The sequence below is a fragment of the Epinephelus fuscoguttatus genome, linkage group LG3 (genome assembly GCF_011397635.1).
Source record: "Epinephelus fuscoguttatus linkage group LG3, E.fuscoguttatus.final_Chr_v1".
NCBI classification, from domain to species: Eukaryota; Metazoa; Chordata; class Actinopteri; order Perciformes; family Serranidae; genus Epinephelus; species Epinephelus fuscoguttatus.
Genome location: NC_064754.1, coordinates 43,554,420 through 43,575,147, shown reverse-complemented (window position 1 = coordinate 43,575,147; position 20,728 = coordinate 43,554,420). Strand labels below are relative to the sequence as shown.

The 20,728-nt window shown below is 40.6% G+C and overlaps 1 protein-coding gene across 4 annotated transcripts in view; it reads left to right on the top strand.

Moving 5' to 3' along the window:
- Window positions 1–20,728, top strand: part of rptor (regulatory associated protein of MTOR, complex 1) — a 287,229-nt gene that overhangs the window by 26,113 nt on the left and 240,388 nt on the right. For all 4 annotated transcript variants that reach the window (XM_049571490.1, XM_049571494.1, XM_049571491.1 and 1 more), the window contains exons 3-4: window positions 6,524–6,626; window positions 13,149–13,231. In XM_049571490.1, the coding sequence (XP_049427447.1) occupies window positions 6,524–6,626; window positions 13,149–13,231 (186 nt within the window). The remainder of the gene's footprint in view (window positions 1–6,523; window positions 6,627–13,148; window positions 13,232–20,728) is intronic.

The window sequence follows — 20,728 nt, the reverse complement described above, 5'->3', positions numbered from 1 at the left end:
ATACCTTTCATTTGTTAGTGCAGGTCACACTTGGGTCCCATGGTGACGACTGAGCGGATGACAGATTGAAAGCCCCAGAAAAAGCTACTAAGTGGACCTTGAGGATTGGTTTCTACATTTGCCTGCTTATCTCCCAATTAACAACCAGTTTATATAAACCAGTCCAGTGCTGTCTGCTTCTAATGCTGGGAACAACACAGCCATATGAACAAGTGCTAAGGTTTGACAGTTTCCTCCAGGGTAGGAACTAATTCATTGCTGTAAGCCATGCACATTGTTATTTACCAGCATTTTACCTCATCGCCAGCCAGTGTTTTCCAAACCTGGTTGATAAATGGGCTGCTTGTTTTTTGTTGTCAGTGTGTGTGAGGTAATATGTGGAATAAACAAGCAGATAAATCAATGAGAATAATGTGGACCAAGTCTGCGTGCAGCCGTCTCACTCGAGTGCCATGTTGCACCACGATGATGAGCTGAAACAGATAAACACTGTTCCTCATTCATCTGTATTATCCTCATGCAAATAATATCAAATGGATTCTAAATTGCTTGCGCTGGATGCAGGATGGAAACAAATAATGTCATCAGGGCTGTTTGTATTAGGATGTTAATTGTTCCGCCATCTTGAGCCACTTAATTGTAATCATGCTCAACACCAATGTGATACCATTGTGATGCCATGAGTATGGTCTTTTATCTTCACTGTACCTCAGGTGTCAAAGTGACTAAATTAAGCACTAACTTCTATATGTTTTGTGTGTTTTGAGTAACACATGTTGATGCAAAAGATGAAATGATAGCTTGCGACCACCTCGAGGGAGTCAACAGTTTTCTTTGACATTTTACCTGCCATAATGGTAATATCTTCTTCCTCTCTCTGGGTTTTGCATTAATGTGTCTCTAAAGTGTGCTGTCATTTCAGCTGTTGTATTTTAAAGGGCAAACCTGTCGTGGTTCTTCCCACTTGAGTCTGTGTCTTTGTACTATCTTTCAGATATAAATGTCTTTTCCCAGGATATTGGTGTAGATATTTTGCAGCCCCTGCAGAGCTTCTGGGTAACAGGCACACTTACATCCACATTGTGTATTTATTCAGATGACAGATACACTTCTGTATTGTGTAAGGAGATCACATTTGTGCTTTGAGCTAACATGAAGAAAAGTTCCTTGTAATAAAGTGTTTTATTACTACATCACACCTAACTGCATCACACCTTTCTTTCACATGTGAGATGGAGAAAAGCAGTTCAGACAAGACAGTAGGAAGCAAATTAATATACTATCCAGTGCTTAATAAGCTAGTCCCTCCAGGAGTTTGCAAAAAAGCTGTGATGCTGTCATGGATTCAGATCGTATAATTATGAGCATTCAGTGTTTCACTCAGAAGTAGAAGATATTTGTAATGGTAGGGCGGTTGTGGGTTTGGGGGGGAGGGTAAGTGCAGTACCAATGCAATGACATGGAGCAGATCAAATCTAACATACTTAACATAATTTCAAGTCCATATTAATGCGTAGCTATGCTGACATACCTGTTTTGCAGGGTTCTTAAGAGTGGAGCGAGGTGACGTAAGAACAAACTACTATGTCAGCCAATATTAAGAAGACATGTCGACTTAGAACAGCCTCAATAACAGCATCTATCTTGTCTATGGCACTCGCCATTGTTGTTACTGCTCCTCACTGGTTCTGGTGCACTGCTTGACAACAACATGACAGTGGTGTTAGTCCTGCCTGTGGCACTGATTGGCTAAGTGAGTCCCACCATGGCGCTCATTGGCTGTTTATTATTCTAACTGAGAAAACTGCTGTTTAATGTCTCAATGCCAGGTGAATCAGTCAGATTGTACTTAGTGGAGTGGGCGGATCCAAAGGTTTGGGCCAAGGCAATTAGGGATCCCAAGGATTTGCCTTGATGTATGGCCATATAACATCTTTATATTTCTCATTGGTCCAGATAACTTGCTTGGCAGTTGTGTGTTTAATGCTGGCCCTGATTGGTTTCTTCTCTGTACTTTAATCCAACAACTACAAAAATGCAAGTGGCATCATTCTTAAGATAGCAGTTTTGGTCTCTTGGTATACATTATACCTGCTAATCATCAACATTGTCACTGTGAGCATATTAGCATGCTGACGCTAGCTCAAAGCTTTGCTGTGACAGATACAGCCTGGGAATATCACGCTACTGTCATCTTAGTTTCATTTTCCACAGTAACCAGGGGATTGAGTGCATATAGTTGTGTACCCAAGCAGAAAACTTGTGCAGTTCTCATTCATTAGGGTGGGTTCATGACGTTACCATGCAGGCAGGAAAAGGCCGAGGGGTGGAGAGGTCAGGTGAAATGATTGAAGCAATGCGTTACATAGTGTTTGTGAGTATGCAGGTCCCTCTGTAGTCTTGTTCTGCTGAGTTCCACTAGCACACTGACCTTTCACAATGTTGGAGGGAAAGCAGAGGGCACCTTAATTACCCTTACAACAACAGCCCTCCTAACCATGCTCAGCCATGGGAAGTCACGTTACCCACTGTACACACACAGCGTGTGCTCTATAGGCCTACATTACACACAGAGACAATATCTACTTGTAAAAGGTCACTTGCCACTCTTGCATTGATATATGGCAGTGTTGTACGTGGACAAACTGTGTGTATAGTTGTTGTCATTTCTCAGTCCCAGTAGGGGATGTATCAGATGGAATTTTTTGTCGTGTTAGCAGCTTTGGCTCTGGGATGGCAGTGTTAGTCATTCAGTCAGTTGGTCGACCATTTTGGTCCAAACATTGATGGTCTCCAGAGGATGACTGCTCCCAAATTTGGTGATCCCCTGACTTTACCTCTATTGCCATCAACAGGTCAAAGGTATTGCTGCAGGGAGAAGTTTGCCTAAGCCCTTTCTTGGCTAGCTTTAGGCAAAAAAATCAGGACAAAATTAAGGTGCCTCCCCTGATGCCTTTATAGTAGGTTTACTGCGTGTTTTCCTGCCAATGGTGTTCAAGGGAAGATCACTGTTTGTCCCAAACACGTTTTCTTTTATCCCCAGAATGACAGGACTTGTTATTCTCAAGCCCTGCTTTTTAGGCTGCACAAAATTAATGTGACACAACAGAGAAACATCGGCCACTGCAGTTGCTGATTGTCATCCTAGTGCCAGTACTGATGTGTGGCCGATAAAATGGTGCATCCCTAGGCAAAAGGCATTCGGGCAGTTGGCTAGGCTAGAAACAAGCCTGACCCAGTCTGTTGCAGGCCACATTTTGGCTGTTGTTGTGGCTCAGAAACTGACAGCAATAGAAACATTTGGTCTCATTTTGACCAGCAACAGCAGCAGATAAATTACACACTTGATATGTTATGATCCCCTAAGATAGGCACAATACTAGGGGTGTAAATCACCAGTTTCATCATGATACGATATTATATCGATTCCTTGGACAACGATACGATATTACAAAGTCGGCCACGATACGATTTCAATTCGATGCGAATCAAGGGTCTGTGATCGATATTAGGCGATATTAAATGCTCATTTAACACAATCAGTTACAGAAGACGCTGCCACCCCTTGCTTTTTTACTTTTGGCCATAAAACACATAAACAACACATAAATAATGAGTACAGTAAAGTTCACTTTAAACTGACTCCACTGACACAAATGAAAAAGCAAATGGGATAAGTTAACCTTCAGGGCTTTCTGACAGAGAGACCTTTCTGGAATTCTTTTCATTGTAACCCAAACCATCATCTTTTTCATAAAACATCAGGAATATCTGGCTTTAAGCCCTGAAGGAAAACTTCTCCAAACAGCCATAAACACAGATTGACAAGATCATTCCGCAAGGCTAGCGGACATTTTTCCTCTGTCTGCTAGCTGCTGCCATTTTCCTCTTCTCATAGCTTAACAAATTTGTCTGTTGTCCTGTATTTTCTCCAAAATCCAAAATATTTTCACTCTGCTGATTTATTCCCAATTAAATAAAGTCATCCTCATCGTCTTTCTCTCAGCTACTTGCCATCTGCCTGCCGCTGTTTGACAGTGACACAGACTTTCAAAATAAAAACCTATGCTAAAGATGACAATATGGATTGATGTTTTCAATTTGCATCGACGTGATTGGATCATTGATCATTAAATCGATGTATTGATCCAGATTGATAGATCGTTACACCCCTACACAGTACTAGGTGAATAAATCCCCATTTTGGTGGTAATCTTTTGAAATTATCCATGTCCTTAATGGGGCTCATAAAAATGTATATTAAATGTTGTGCTGTGTTCTTAATTCTGTATATTATTATTATTATTATTATTATTATTATCATGATTTCAAAAGTTTACAGAGAAACTATGTGCATGCTGTAGTGGAGTGTAACATTCTACAACAACTCCAAAGCATTTTCAAGTGTGTTTCGACCATGCCGACACAACACTACATGGTCATTTCTTTGTTAGCTGTTAAATATGCGTAAATATCCTTTTTTACAAAATAAAAATAAAAAAAAATTCCAGATTCTTTGATCTGGCCAGATTTAAGCCAAACTGTAATCAAGGAGCTGCAAGAAAGAACTGGGCCCTTTGGGGAACCCTGCATGTGGCTGATCTGCGGCTAGTTGAAACCTAGAGGACATGCAGAGCCTTGGGAAGTTCAAGGGCCATCTGTCCCAGAGTAAACGCTATCAGGCTTTAATTAACAAAGTGAGACGATGATGAAACAGTGACTGGTCAGCTCAGGTCAAGCAGTGCAATCAACAAACAGTTGTCCTGCTGAGTTGATGGACAGTATCAGTGGCAGAGATGACAAAAGTTGTGAAACGGTAATCCAGTGATCCTTCTTTTACATGTGGAACCTATGAACTAAACCAAAGAATACTTAGGAACTACACTGTAAGCATTAGAGAAACACATTTCTTATTTTTTAATACAGAATTAAAGCCACAGCTAGTAACTTTTATAAACAATACGTTTTGGCATAAATGCTGAAATTGTCACTATATCCTGACAAAGTAATATGAGACAGAAAAAAACATGTTCCTCTGCCTCCTTATAGTGTTCCTGATTGCATTTCCACGAATCCACCGTGACTAAATGAAACCAACCATTCAGAGCCAAGGAGTCTCTAACGTAGCTGTCAGTCATGCCAATCACTGCTCTTCAACTGCAGGCAAAACTGGCAGATTGGTGCTGCAGCAATAATTGTGGCTCACCCCAAAGCTGGGAAGTTGGCCACGGAGCTCAGTGGCCAGCTTACCAGCTTCAGGGTGTTTCCACCTCCTGTCTAAAGTTGGACTCGGTGGCTGAGCAGAACTCTATTAGGGTCTTGAAGGTCTGTGGCTTACTTCCAAGCTTTGTAGCACTTCCATCTTTTGTCCAAACCCAGTGTTATCACAAAGATGTGCTCTCAAGTAAGAGATTTGGCAACGATGGATTTGTGAAGTGGTACTCGATACTCAGTAGGGCCGATGGAATCCAGTCGGTACCCTCAAAAGTGTTGAGTTAGGAACCTAACCCCACCAGTACCAAATTCCATTGACCGGAAATGGTCAAATCAAATGTGAATGGCACTCAACCCTAGTCTTGCTTTTCCGTGTGCTGTCAGTGTCCTTTATTTGCGCCGTGACATTATCAGTTAAAAATTAGTTTGTTTGTTTTTTCACACATGTGGTGTGAGAGTGTGTGAAAAGTGATTCTCCCACTCAGTGCTTGAGATTTGGCACCCCTGGGCAACATATTTTCTGTACCATTTTGGTTACATGCACCAGGGTCATGTAGAACTGAGAATTACATGTACAGTTCACATTTACCTGCACTACCGTGCATATGAATGTAGTAATTCGAGTCCCGGTGTATGTGTCAGGACTTGCCACATGACCCCTGGATCAATGGTTGTTCTATTTCAGATGGCCTGCTTCTCTCTCTCTCTCTCTCTCTCTCTCTCTCTCTCTCTCTCTCTCTCTCTCTCTCTCTCTCTCTCCACTCACTTCCTGTCCCAGTGGTCTTCTGTGTCGTGGGTCATCACTTTGTGTGGTTTCAGCCTGTAATGGCTCTACTGTGGCATTAATGTGAAGATGGCCCTTTGGTGTGGTCTTCACCTTTTAGCATTAAATTCATACAATCACACAGATTCATGCTTGCGACCTGACAGCGACAAGCCTCTGAGACTGCAGGTTAGATTCTCTGATAAAGTGACACTAGCCTCAGAGACATAGTGGAATCCCAGCACCAGACTGAGAAAATATGGAAGGGAAGAGAATAACTCCTTTCTCAATAACTACTGTTGAGTGTCTCCTGGGTGAGACACTTAACCTTCGACGCTCCACTGAAGCTGTCAGTGGCCAGCAGCAGCAGCAGAACGTGGTTTAGTGGACGGACCTGAATACAAGCATGTGTGCTCAGTTTAGTTTCTCGGACGAATAAAGATTTAATGTGGTTTTGAATTATTAAGATTGAGTCCGGTAGTCTGTTTTGATTGAAGCATTGATAAGGGATGTGAGGATAATGATGTGGTCTGTCTTCTCCTTCAGATGAAGACTGTGAGTGTAGCGCTGGTGTTGTGTCTCAACGTGGGAGTGGACCCTCCTGATGTGGTTAAGACCTCCCCCTGTGCCCGACTGGAATGCTGGATAGGTGAGTTCACACAGATGCACAGCAACATTAATGCAAACCAAACAAGCACTCAAATGCTACACAAAGTGTGGGATATGATAAATTTGGTTCTTTGTAAAGTAAAGTTTCCAAATATATTGGCTTTTCTAGTTTTACTCCATCTATACATTTTTTTGCGCCATGGCTTGAAACATGGCAATGTTGCCTGTTTGCTTGGTTGGTCTATTTGGTTTGTCCATGACTTATCTCAATAAAAATTGAATAGATTACCATGGTAAACTGTGTAGACATTCATGCTTCCCAGCAGATGAAGCCTTCAGACTCTGGTGATCCCCCAGCTTTTTCTCTGGTGCAAAAGTTTTGCTTTATGTGTCAAACTCTCTGATGGATTATCATGAACTTTGGTACTGACATTCATGTCCACCACAGGCTTTATTGTTGAAAATTTGGTAATCTATAATCAGGTCAACCCCTTAAACTGTCCAATACATCAGCCTCAGCTGTGCTTTGAGTGAATTTTCACTCTACATGCACAATTTATACATCAAAGGGAAATTTGTGCTGGTTGCTGACACGTTACTATGGAATCAAACACACGTACACATTTGGCTAACCTGGCCTACAAATAAAGGGAGAGCTAATTTTTTTCTGAGATGAGAAATTGCTGGAAAATGGCTTAGGGTAGCAGTTTTCTAACCTGTGACCACAATAACATTTTTGACTCCACAAACAGAACAACACATCAGTGGTTTACCAGAATCTTCCCTCTCTGGTCCATATATAAGTTTGATGATTAGACTCATGGTTTGGGCGTAAAATAGAAGGAATCTCATGTCTATAAAATGAACTCTCTGGTCATAGTTGCTGTCTACCCTTCCTCCCTCTTCTAATATACTACTTATTAGCCTTTACTACTAATACTACTGTTGCTACCTTTGGGATTATGAATGTTGAGTACATATTGTAACATATTCTAATATTATACATACATAGTGCTCAGTACTTGTAGTACATCTAGTATGCAGCATGAATTTAAACAATTTAACCCCCTTCCCACTTTTCCAATTATTCCTACAACTTCACCTTCTTACACATTGAAGTGAGCATTGCAGTGTTGTGTCAGCTTTCAACAACCTTTCTAATATGCAGCATTATGAGTATCAATCAACTTTTCAGTGACATTCATACTAATTACACCCCTTTCAATTTTTACAACTATTCCTATCACTTAACCTTATTCTTACACATAAAAGTCAGCATTACAGTGCACCAGTTATTCAGCATGCAGCATTCACACCGGCACATTTTATTCAGAAATTGCATTCTCTAGGTAGCCTATGCATTACTTTAAGCTTTAATAATATTTTAACAGGTGAGTCATATACAGATATCCCCCCTGTACAGTTTTCATGAACCGGGAAATAAGCTACTGTTTAGAGACCAAAACTCTTCTTGTACCAGGCTGTAAACCTGTTTCTTTCTGCTATAAAGTCTAACATGGGGGTCTGTGGAGATTGACAGGCTTTTGGAGCCAGCCTCAAGTGACGGTTCAAAGAACAGCAGTATTTGGCACTTTGCGTTGGCAGCATCATGGTTTGGGGCTGCATGAGTGCTGCTGCCACCACTATACTTGACTGTAGGCAGGGGACAGTTGTCTGGGTGCTCTTTCAGCATGTGTGGCACCTTGGTGAAGAGCACCAAGACAACTGTCCCTTGCCTACAGTCAAGTATAGTGGTGGCAGCATCATGGTTTGGGGCTGCATGAGTGCTGCCGGCTCTGGGGAGCTCGGTTCATTTAGTGAAACATGAATTCCAAGCAGAGCATGATCGCCCCTCTCCAGATACTGAGCTGCAAGTTTTCATTATCAAGTTTTCCAACATGATAATGACCCAAAACACACCTAGAAGATGACAACTGCCATGCCGAGGAAGCTGAAGGTGAAGGTGATGGACTGGCCAAGTATGTATCCAGCCCTAAACTCACCTGTGCACCTGTGGGCCATCCTCAAGCTAAAGGTGGGGTAGCACAAGGTGTCTTCACATCCATCTGCTCCATGATGTCATCATGGAGGAGTGGGAGAGGATTCCTGAAGCAACCTGTGAGCTCTGGTGAATTCCATGCCCAAAAGGGTTAAGGCAGTGCTAGATAATAATGGTTGGCACACAAAATATTGACACTTTAGGCACAATTTGGACATGTGCACTGTGGGGTGTACTCACTTATTTTGCCAGCTGTTTAGATGTTGATGGCTGTATTTTGAGTAATTTTCAGAGGAAGGTAAATCTATGCTATACAAGCTGTACACTGACTACTTTAAGTTATATCAGAGTGTCATTTCTATACTGTTGTCCCATGAAAAGATATAATGAAATATTTGCAAAAATGGGAGGGGTGTACTCACTTATGTGAGATACTGTAGTATCCTCGACTTCTCAGTCAGATCCACCCCTTGCTCCTCCAGAGCTCCAGCCTCTCACACAAACATGGTCATTACTGGCTCCAAAAACCCAAGATGGTGACAACCAAAGTGCCAAACTCGAGTCCACAAACCAATGAGTGACATCATGGTACTACGTTGATTATTTATAGTGTGTTGACTAATTTAAAAAGCCTGTAAATAAAGAGTGTAACAATGATAAAAAAAGCAAAAGTTTGAAGGCTGGTAAGAGGTGATATGTCGCGCAAGACTAGTGTCAACGTAATGTTGCTAGTAAAAGTTTATCTTTTACTTTGAAGCATTTAGGGACACTTTCTTTTATTCCCAAAGGAGCTCAATTCTTAAGGCCTTTGTCAACTAAGGATGAAGCAGTCTGCCCCCACCTCAACCACACAACATGACATAGAGCAAAAAAAAAAGCATCTCCATTGAATGAGAACCTTAAAACCATTCTTTAGCTCCCCTGAGACTGTTGACTGTTAGGAGTGAGGAAAGCACATTAAAGAGGGACCACAGTTCTTAAAGTTTTTTAAACTCTATCAGCGATTGCTGAGGACGCTGCTACTGTGCAGAACTGTGACTTGGTTTTTGAGATGGCGTTTGGGAATTCAAGGGGTGGAGGCAGGGGTGATGTCCTTAAATGCACCATGGTGTTTAATTTATGTCACATGCGACAGCTATATGCTAATAGAAGGGCTTACATCTGCTTTTCAGTGGCTGTAGTGAGTGTGAAAACTTCCTTTTATACACTGGCCCCTTTTCAACCTCATCATAACAGGATATTGTGATCTGGCGTACAGTGTTTTCACTAGATCAGGGGTGTCAAACATACAGCCCTTGGGCCAGAAGCAGCCTGCCAAAGGCTCCAATCTAGCCCACTAGATGACTTTGCACACCTAATAGTGATGCAACTGTGAAGGCTAAGAGGTGCCAGGTTCCAGGAGCAAGTTGAACAGAGAGTAACCTGCTTCATGTAAAAGGGTGCTTCAGAATTTTTTCAACCTAGGCCACAATAAAGCTCTCTGACAGAGCAATGAAGACTGATCGTAGCCATATTTAACCCTTTAAAAATGGACAGCTATGGGGGATCATTGTTTGCTTGCCTGTTTAAATCGATTTAAAATAAGAACCATAATGGCTACAGTAGTCATTCCTTTTGCAGTAGAAAGGTGAGGCTTCTGTCCTTCCTGCCATTATGCCATGACCTAACATTGTTTTACTTGCGTGCTGTGTGATATTTTATTTTAATTATGCCGGCATTTCCCTGTGCTGCCAGTGGGAGATCATTGTTTGTGTAATCCTGTATATATATATATATATTGATATAAAATAAAAACAATATTGGCTAGAACATTATTTTTGCAGCAGAAAGCTAAGGCTTCTGTCTTCTGTGTCATGATATTGTAAGATGGCAATGATGCCATTGTGCATCATCATACATGAGGTAAAAAACTAAGTGAAAACATGCAGTGGCCTCATAGGAATAAGTAATGAATCTGTCATAATGCCTTTAAACTGTGTTTATGAAAATGGGCATATCTCAAAAACTAAATTACACAGTTCAAATGACTTATGGAATATTAAAGAGTATTTTGTTTATGTTTCTACATTTAAAATCTTTTGGACGAATATGTTTTGTGTTTTTATTTTGTAAAATGTGATGGAAAAACATGTCAGATTTTTTTCTTAATGACACAATTTCAATACTTTAGTTAGTCATCAGTATGGTTCATTGACTTACATAAGCTTTTAAGTTAGTTGTGCAGTTTTTAGGGATATGAAGCATGACGTCAAAACCCCCCCAACTAATTTCTAAGACACTAACAAAACTTTTGATCTGTAAATTGTTTGTAAGGCAGGTGTCAACCCTTATCAATAGCTTCCACTCAACTTTGGTGCGGTGATGCCAGCATTACCACGATTAAAAAAAAAAAATAAATAAAAAAAAAAATCTATATTGTCTCTATATGTCTGAGTATCGATACAATATTGACATGCAAAATATTGTGGTATTGTGCTGTATCAATTTTTCTCCATCCCTAGTTGTAAGGTAGGTTATGCTATTATGCAATGGTTTTACTGGTTTGGCCCTCTTGAGATCAGATTGTGCTGTTTGTGGCCAATGATTTAAAATGAGTTTGACACCCCTGCCCCAGATTGACTGTTTTTGAGGCGTGGTTAGAATGGGTATGTATGGTACATGGTACAATTTTTAATTATAGAACAGCTAATAAGTAAGATAAGCAGTAAGAACTATATTAATGACTGCTTTGTTTTTTGTCAGTGCATGGTTGTTGAAAGAGTGCTATGCTGCAACTGAAGCGAATAATGCGCTGCTATCAAAGATAAACAGCTATGAAGAGATTTACAATCTGTAAAATACTAACACCTACTGTAGGGTTGCAGCGATATACTGGTCTCAAGGTATAATGTGATATAAAAGTTGACATTTATACTGTGTACATTTGCTTATCTACGATATTGAAAAAAAAAATGCAACTGTACGGAATTTATGTATTTTCGAAGGGAGACGTTTTACACACATTTCCATAACAAAATGGTTTCAAATTTCAATTATAGTAATAAAACATTTGTTCAACCCAAAATAACCATTCTCTTTTCATTTCTTTAAGGGTCATTCTGACTGATGATGTTAATTCTGTAATACTGTGACACTGCAATATTTTCTGAGACAGTTATCTAACAGTGTAAATCTCACACCATTGCCATCCTACTAACACCACAACATTCAGAAACACGATACCTGAGCCTTACATAATTAAGGGACATTATTCAACCTTAACTGTCAACTGTATTTCTTAATATCCATATATTTATTTATAAAAAGAAATGAAAGAATGAAATCGATAATTCATCGTAGGTCAGGGGTGTGATCATGGATGTGTTAAAAGACCTGGATACAGCATTGGAGGCGGATCCCTGTTCATTCCTATAAGAGTTGCTCAGTGTCTCATGAAGCCAAAAAAGCACTGTCTTTGCAGTATGACATCACTCAGATGATTGGCACTGCTTCCATATCATTGGGCCCATAGAACAAGTTCACTAGAAACTTCCACTGGCTGAGCCCTATACTTCAGGTTCAGCGATCTGCTAACTTGAATGGGGAAAAAATGACTTAATCTTGCGGCTCTTTATACTTTATAATTATTATCAGATTGAATGGATCAAAGCCTGATTGTGAAATGAGTAATTTCAGGGAGATTGAGGTGCCCAAAAATGTATCCACTGATAAACAATTGCCTCTTTCCCATTGTAAGTCTATGGGAAAAAGTATTTTTGGCCCCAGTGGCATCACGTTACACACTTGGGAGCTGTAATTTCACTATTTAGCCACTATGAAAATTGGCTTTAAAGCTCGGCACGCTTCCTGGGGGCCTGGTTGCAACCTTTCTACCTTGAGTTGCTACTTGGCAAAGACTACTGTGTTGTATGTTCATATGTAGGTTGATAAAAATGTATTAACAGATTGGAGATGAATACTTACTGAAAAGTAATTATTTAGTATTTAGTATTTAGTATTTAGTATTAAAATAGCGAGTGAGATATAAACCAGAACTTAATAGGCATCTTCTTGTTCTTTTTATTGTGATAATGCATTTTAAGCAGGCCTCATTCATCATAAGGGCAGTGGTTGAATTTTCAGCATAAAGCATATCAGTATCTCCCGCAAACTTGCCAATAATTCTTCTCTGCCTGCTGAGCGCAATTTGATCCGTCCTCAATCTATATTCTGCTATTCTTCATGCCATATTGATTCACTCTCATCAATATTTGAACCTGAGGAGCTGCTGCTATTTTTCCAGAGACTGCTTTGATTTGACAAGAAAAATTCCTTTGATGCTGAAATCATAAACTATAACTTACCTCTGTTATCATGGCATGGAAGTGTCTTCTGCCTGAATGTAAAATAATGTTGCATGTTTGGATTACATCATTTTAAGATTGACAGCAGTGTAAATCAATAATAATATAGTTACGATTGGTTTGTCAGCTCCAGATTGAACATGTGTGGTTTTGCTTTACAATGACAGTTGCGTGCATGTGTGTGATCATGGTGTGTTTACAATCTGTGTTTTCTTGCCAGATCCTCTGTCAATGAGTCCACAGAAAGCCCTGGAGACCATTGGGGCCAATCTGCAGAAGCAATATGAAAACTGGCAACCCAGGGTAAGTGGGTTCACGTAAACCAGCTTCCCTCCTTTTGTTGTATGTTCTGATGATGATACACATGATGATCACATAAACTCAGTCACACCTTACATACAGTGGGTATTTATGGGAACGCTCACAAAATGTCAGCTCCTTTTACAACATTGGGGAAAACAAAGCATTCACTACCATGTGTGCGGCTCTCTGAACACTAAATTGACTATATTTTTTGACATTGGTCCAGTATTGAGTGAGCATTTAATTATGTCATATGTACATAAAAACACTGAGTACACATTTTTACATTTGTTTTTCCATTTCATTACGCGATAAAAATATATTGTGGTGAGCTTAGCATTCGCGTCAATAGAGCAGGGTGAAGAGCTGAAATCTGAAACAGGAAGTGCTATTTATTTCAACTCAGCACATCTTTATATCAGACATTCAAACACCCACACAGGCGGGGTGTCACTAACTGTGTGTACGACTTAACTCATTGTGCAAAATATTATAATAAATAATAAATAAATAAAAATTAAATTAAAAATAAAAATTAAATAAAATAATAATAATTTACCACAACATTAAGTGTAACCCATTAGAGCCATTGTGAAAGACATAAACATTAATCACTGTGTAATGGGTAACTTGAGTGATTTAGAACACATTTAAACACAGTTTTCACATTGTCTGATGGCATGCTGGGAAACTCTACCCATTTAGCCCCAACATGCCAACATGCCAAATCCGATCTGATTCCGTTTAACATTTGATGTAGTTTTTATTTTCATGTGACAGCAAGAACTCCCATCTGTGACTAGACACCAACTGTATGTTTCTGTAAGGCTTCCAATAAAACACTTAGAAATAAATAAAAAAGAATTGTAGGCACTCCTAGACTTGACCTTGGTCGTATCATATTATTACTGATTGGTTTTTGGCATCCATTAATTCATTCTCATGTGTTTTCAAAGATGTTTCAGAAATTGTTTTATAGCTATTGGCAGACTATCCTGAGTATCCAGAATGTCTTTATGGTTTTTGCCAACTCTGTGAATGTTAGTCACCCCTCCCAGTGCTATATCAGAAAGGGCTTTTAACACACTGGCGTCTATTGATTCGAACCATGTTTTCTTTGGGTATCACTTTAAAGACATCAGTCTCTACTCTGTTCAAGTGCAACAAGCATAATTCCTGTACAGATCAATCCTACATAATACTGGCAGAACTTGGCAGACAAAACATTTTGATGTATGTGAGAATGAAAAGACAATCATTGAGGCTGTCATGGTAACTCTGTGGCTCCTAATTCAGTGTGTTTACATTTAGTGATCATTTGAATGTGTAAAAGGGTGAATGGATTTAAATCTCATCGTGTCAGCTCTTAATAGACTTCCTGTGTGCAGTGTGCCAACAAAACAACCACACGGCCTTGACCGTGATTCATAGTTTTTTTTTTTTTTTAACAGATGCATCATGTGTTCTTGTAAATTCAGCTGTTCAGTTTGTGTGTGTACATGCATTTGTATCATTGCCAGCAGTGGCAGTCATCCTTGGCTTGTAGCTGTAAGCCAGCTCAGAGTTTTCCCAGAGGCTCCTCGGCCTGTTGTCCACCTCAAGCAGTTCCTTGGGCCTCTCAGCATCAGAGCCTCAGTGCTGGAGCAGATGGCAAGGGCAGAGCCCCCTCCCTCTAAAAACACTCATCAGAACACTCCTTCATCAGACCCTGATGAACCGAGATAACTGAAGGTCTAGGAGAAACAGGGATGGAGAGTAGATGATGAGAGATGGACAGTAGAGCACTGATCAGACCCGACCTGACATGAACCGTCACAGTTTCCAAGCATGACCCGAGCCCAACCCGAGGCAGCAGTTTTGGGCCAGAGCCTGGATAGAAACCCGGATATTTACTGTAAAAGAAATATACAGTATATTATATTTTTTTAATATTAAAACATTTATAACAAAGACACATGTTTCCTCGCACCACTTTTCCTTGTTCTCTTCCTCATTTCAAAAGTCCGTAGCCTGATGCAATACAGGTTCGGCAGTCGGCAGAGTGGGCTTTTCACCTCGACGGGTCTAGTGCGCACTACAGTTCGTGGTTATGTGGCGGGCAGATGATCACTGCATGTTATGTACATTTCTCCCACTCCTGGGGAGGCAGTAGGGAACACTGCCAACCAAATCGCCTCGCAGCCTCGCAGCCTCGCTACAAAAAGAAGCACCGCTAAACTGGCAAAAACCCAACCAAATTCAAGCCTAGGGGCAATATTGAGAAATTACAGCTGGGTCTGACCCACACCCAGTGGGTGAGGTTGGACCCAGTCGGGCTCAGGCAGAGAATCAGAGCTCTAAGGGACAGCAGAAGATAGGAGCTGAGGGAAAGACTGAATTGAGCTTTGAAAACTCACACACCTTTTTGACAGAGAGAGCAGGGAGTGAGGAAGAGAACATAACTGTACCCTGGCAACAGGAAATCTGATCTTTGTAATTGACCGTCCACATTGTAAGTGGCCAGTGTTTAGACAGCTCTCGATCATCTGCTTTCTTTACAAGATGTCACATAGTTAGATGCCACTGTTATACTACATGCTGACTAAAGGGCAATCTACACCACTAGTACATTTTTTAATAGGAAGGGTTCACATGGTCATGGAAAACCTGGAAAAGTCATTGAATAGCACAGTCACATTAAGGATGAGGAGAAGAAACTGTCAGTGATAGTAAGCAGCGTTGAACAGGTGAGTCTTGAGTGGTTTTTAGAATATAGAGAGAGAGGGGGAACCTCGGATGGGTTTGGGGAGTGAGTTCCAGAGGGTGGGAGTAGTGGCAGGTGGGTAGAAGAGGAGCAGATGCAGTGGTGGTTAAGTTCCTATAGATGTTATCTATTATAGTTTGGAAAAATTAGAGGAAGGAGGTGCATTTGTGAATTGTAAATGACTGGGAGCTGCTGTCCAGGGGGTTGAGGAGTTTGTTGATAGTGGAGAAAAGTGCTTTTGGGTTTCCAGAGCCAGAGTGAATCAGTTGAGAGTAGTAGGTGGATCGGGCACAGAAAAGGGCGTCTTTGTATTGCTGCACATGGTCCTTGAGGGCTTCCAGGTGAACTGAGAGGCCTGGTTTATTGCAGAGTCTTTGGAGTTGCCAGGCACGAGTTTTCATCAAATGGAGTTCTGGGGTGTACCAGGGAGCAGAATGGGTGGAGGAGACTGTTTTGGTTTTTAGGAATGCAAGCTGGTCAAGGCAGGAGGAGAGAGTGAGATTGTAGTAGTCTGTGAGGTCTGAGGGGCTGTGGAGGTGTGACGTTGTGTTTCCCATCTTGTACGTTACTTCATTTTCAAGTTATGTTTGAATAGAGTTTGAATCTGATATGTTTGAAAAACACTTGGCAAGTAGGGCAAGAAAAACAATGATCATGGCTCCTTGAAAAGTCATGGAAAAGTTTTGAAGTTTTGTCCATGAAAATGTATGGAGACCCTGAATATGGAATGGGAATTACCAGAGGTCCCACAATACAGCATTATCATGATACTCTAGTCAAAATCCAATAGTAGTTTAGTTTGAAATGTGTTGCGATATGCTAAGTATTGCGAAAAAAATTTACTGTGATTTATTGTGATTTATTACCATTTTTCAACTACAGCTTCTGTCTCCAAAGAAAACTTTTGTCAACCTCTGTTTCATCCAATAAGTTTTTAGTCTGTTCATCTCTCTTCAGTCATTTTTATTTGAGCAAAATGTATCTCATAAACTGAAAAAGCAAATTATTTTATTATGAGCGTAGTAGGCTACAAAAGTTTAATTTGTATTTGTAATATTGATAATGTTCATAATAAAAAAAGTGTAACGATACAATACGATATGATACGATTTGGTGCGATGCAATATTGCCACACAAAAATAACAAGATACTATGCTGTATTGATTTTTTCCCCTCACCCTTCCGTTTGAAAGCTTTTTAGACGTCCATCACTTGTCTGTTTTATGTAACAGAGGTGCTTCTATTTCAGCATTCAACAGACACCAATATTAGGTGACATGAGTCAAATAACCCACCTTTAACAGCAGAATAAAGTATCACCAAGGCAACCAACACAGAGATGTAATGACAACATAAACTCGACAGCAGCTGCAGCACACAAACGCACAAAACAAAAATAGAGCCTGCGCACTTTTTACACACTGCGGAGAGCAACACACACAAAACCACGTTTCTAGGTAATGCAGAGGTGTTTGTCATCCTCCTCTGTACACTTACAACAGTCAGTGAGTGTTGTGGCTTAAGTTGATGACACTGCATGGTGGTGTGTACCATGATGACATTTTGACTCTCTTCCACATCCTTTTCTGTACTCTCCTTGCTTTGTCAGATATGTGTCCTGTGGGGAGCAACGCAAAAAAAAAAAAAAAAAAAGCAAACACATGAAATCTGATCCTGAGCGGCCGGGCTGTGTTGCATTTGCAGATATTGGATTTGAATTGCATTTCAAACCACCAGCGAATATGTTTTAAATCCGGTCAGGAAGGACTGGATTTGATCATGCCTCTTTTTTTTTCTGTAGAGACTCTGTAACAAAATGTCTGTTTGGTAGATTTGCGGTTTCAGCTGTCTGTCAGAGCACAGCCTCTGAGGGGCAGGTTGAGGAGGATGGAAGATACTCTTCTGCCAGTCAAAGAGGCAAGGCAGAGGATGAAAAACAGACAAGTTGGTGAGGAGTGCAGTAGTAGCTGGTCAGTTGCCTCAGCTTTAAAGTGGACATCATCTTGTTGCTATGTTCCTAGAAACCAAAAATACATCCTATAATGAGGATGTGAAAGTAAAAAATTACAGTGTGTGGCTGTTTGTTGAGATAGTAGAGAACTAAATGATGAGGTAAGAGGAGGTGGAGGAAGAGACGTCCCAGGAGAGAGCAGCTAAAGGAATGTAGGCTTGGGCTCGGTTGACCCTGCAGGTCAGCAGCAAATGGTGGTAGGAGTGCAGGAGGAGGAGTGGGAGGGTGAGAAAGCTGTTTCTTTTTATTCAGCCTGAGGATTCACAGCTCTGCAGCACCACACCGCAGAGTAGCATTCGCCAACACACCTTACATAAACTGATGACAAAGCAATCAATTACAGCAGCTATTTACCTGCTTTGTTACCGTGACGAGAAATCTTGTAATAAGTTTGCTTTGGATGGGTGGAGTCGCTAAAGATTAGACAGAGCAAATATAAAAATCCATTTTGTCACATTCGCTGCGCTTTGGTATGTGAGAGTGGTGTTGGTAACAGTTGAGCTGCCCAGAGAGTGTAGCTGTGCCAACCTGCCGTCACGAATCCATTTCTCTGTTTGCTTCTGTGCTCTTACATTAACTCTCATGGCCAGAAAACAGAGAGAAAAGCAAACACTGTCTTGGCTGCTACCCACTCACTTTCTCCACCAACACTATGTCTCCCTCTTAAAAAAAAGAAAAACCATCTCCTTCTGTCTCTGACCTTTTTTTCATCATCGTTTTCCACTTTACATCAAAGTGATATTTCTTTCAATCAGGGCTTTCATGTTTCAATCCCTAACTTTATCTCTTCATGTTTGTTCCAATCTTCTGTGTGTGTGTGTGTGTGTGTGTTTATGTGTGTGTTTATGTGTGTGTTTGTCAGGGTCTCTGCAGGTCCTTAAAACTATTGAAATTCTTAATTTCATAAATATTATGCCCATGACGTCATTAAATAGTCTTACATTTGAATTTGTAAGGGGATGATTTAATGATGATCATTATTTAATTGCAGTCATCCATCTTTTGATTTATTTTTGTCAAAATGAGTTGAGCTCCTCTGTTTCAAAATTTACATTTCTGATGTTACACATCTTTAAACCTCATGTTGAACCTAATACTTACACTTACCTGCCTGTTGGCCAAACTCGATAACTCGATATATATATATATATATATATATATATATATATATATATATATATATAATTTTTTTTTTTTTTTTACATACACACACATATACAAATACACACATCTTACCTTTATACGTACCTGCAATTCTTGACTAACAGAAAGATTATCATTACCATCATTACCGTTATCTGTTTTTTTTTAAAACCAGATAATGTCGACGAAGCATAATAAGTGACATTAACAGTATCTAATAACACACACTATCTCTCTACCAGCATCTCCCTCTCTCCTCTCCTCCACACACACACATTCACACACCTCACCCCCTGATGCTTTCCTTACAGGTCAGTTACACAGGCTATAGTTTTATACAGTCCATGGCAGCAACAGTCATGTTTACAACAACAAAGACACTATTTAAACCCAGTAATATCTCACTGGAATATAAATATTCCTCCTGACATCACAATACTGAGTGAAGAAAGTCACGTTATCTCAGCATGAAGACAAACATCAGTATCAGTCATTCATCCTGCTCTCTGTCCCTCCTCTACTGAGGACACTCCCTGTCTGCAGGCTGGCTGCCTCAGGTACATGTTCAGATAAAGTGTTAGCCTACATACAGACAGCTTTCATTTTAGTTTTAAGTCTATAACACTTTGCTGTTCGCACCGCGAGTGCGATGTGTTTGTGTCGACCGTGATCATAAATCATAATAGTGGTGAATGAGAGACTGCGGACAGAGCAAATTGAAATATGGCTTTCTACATGCTGATCACATGTATTGATAAAGTTGGCTTGGCTGGCAGAGGTGCACTTACTCACAGTAACAAGTGTATTTGTCATCAACTAGAGTCATCTTGAAGTTATATTCCCTTCATCTGCACCGTGGCCCCACCGCTGCGCAATGATGATACATGAAACCGAAACCGAAACCGAGCTTACTGTTATTACGGTGTTGATTACATTTACCTTGGGTTGTTTAATACCGGGTCCCGGGTGTTTGATGAAGTCTCCCTGTTGGCCGGTGATAAACTGGTGTCAAACTGTCGTTACAGCCCGTCCGAGCGGTTCATGCCAGGCTCGAATCAAACCCACCACTGGTGATGTACACATTTGATGTTGCCCAATAAGAATCCAGACTGTCATCGCATTTTTTTCTCAATAGACGCAGATGTCAAAGCCGTGCTGACAGGAAAGAGGCAGAGGAGAAAACCGCAAAATCACCTGGGGCAGTGCGGGCGGGGGAACCAAGGCCACTGTGGCCTTAGGGCAGATATTTTTTTTCAAGGGCACAGGGCCAAATGAGGAGGGCACGAGAGCCTTGGCCCATCAGAACCAAGGAATCTCTAAAGCAGCTGTCAGTCATGTCAGTCACTTTGTAAACTGCAGTCAAACTGTCAAACTAGGCAGCGCTGGTCAAACATGAATCAATATTCTGTTACTGCATTGCCTATTTCTCGCCTCAGATGTTTTCATAAACATATTTTAGTGTACTGTTTAGCTGTAAAAGAGAAAGTTGGTAAGGCTGGTGGGTGGTGCTTGGTACTCCTTTTTAACTGTATCCAACATGGCGGCCGGTTTACAAACTTTCTTGTTTTACAGCTAAACAGTACACTGAAATGTGTTTCTG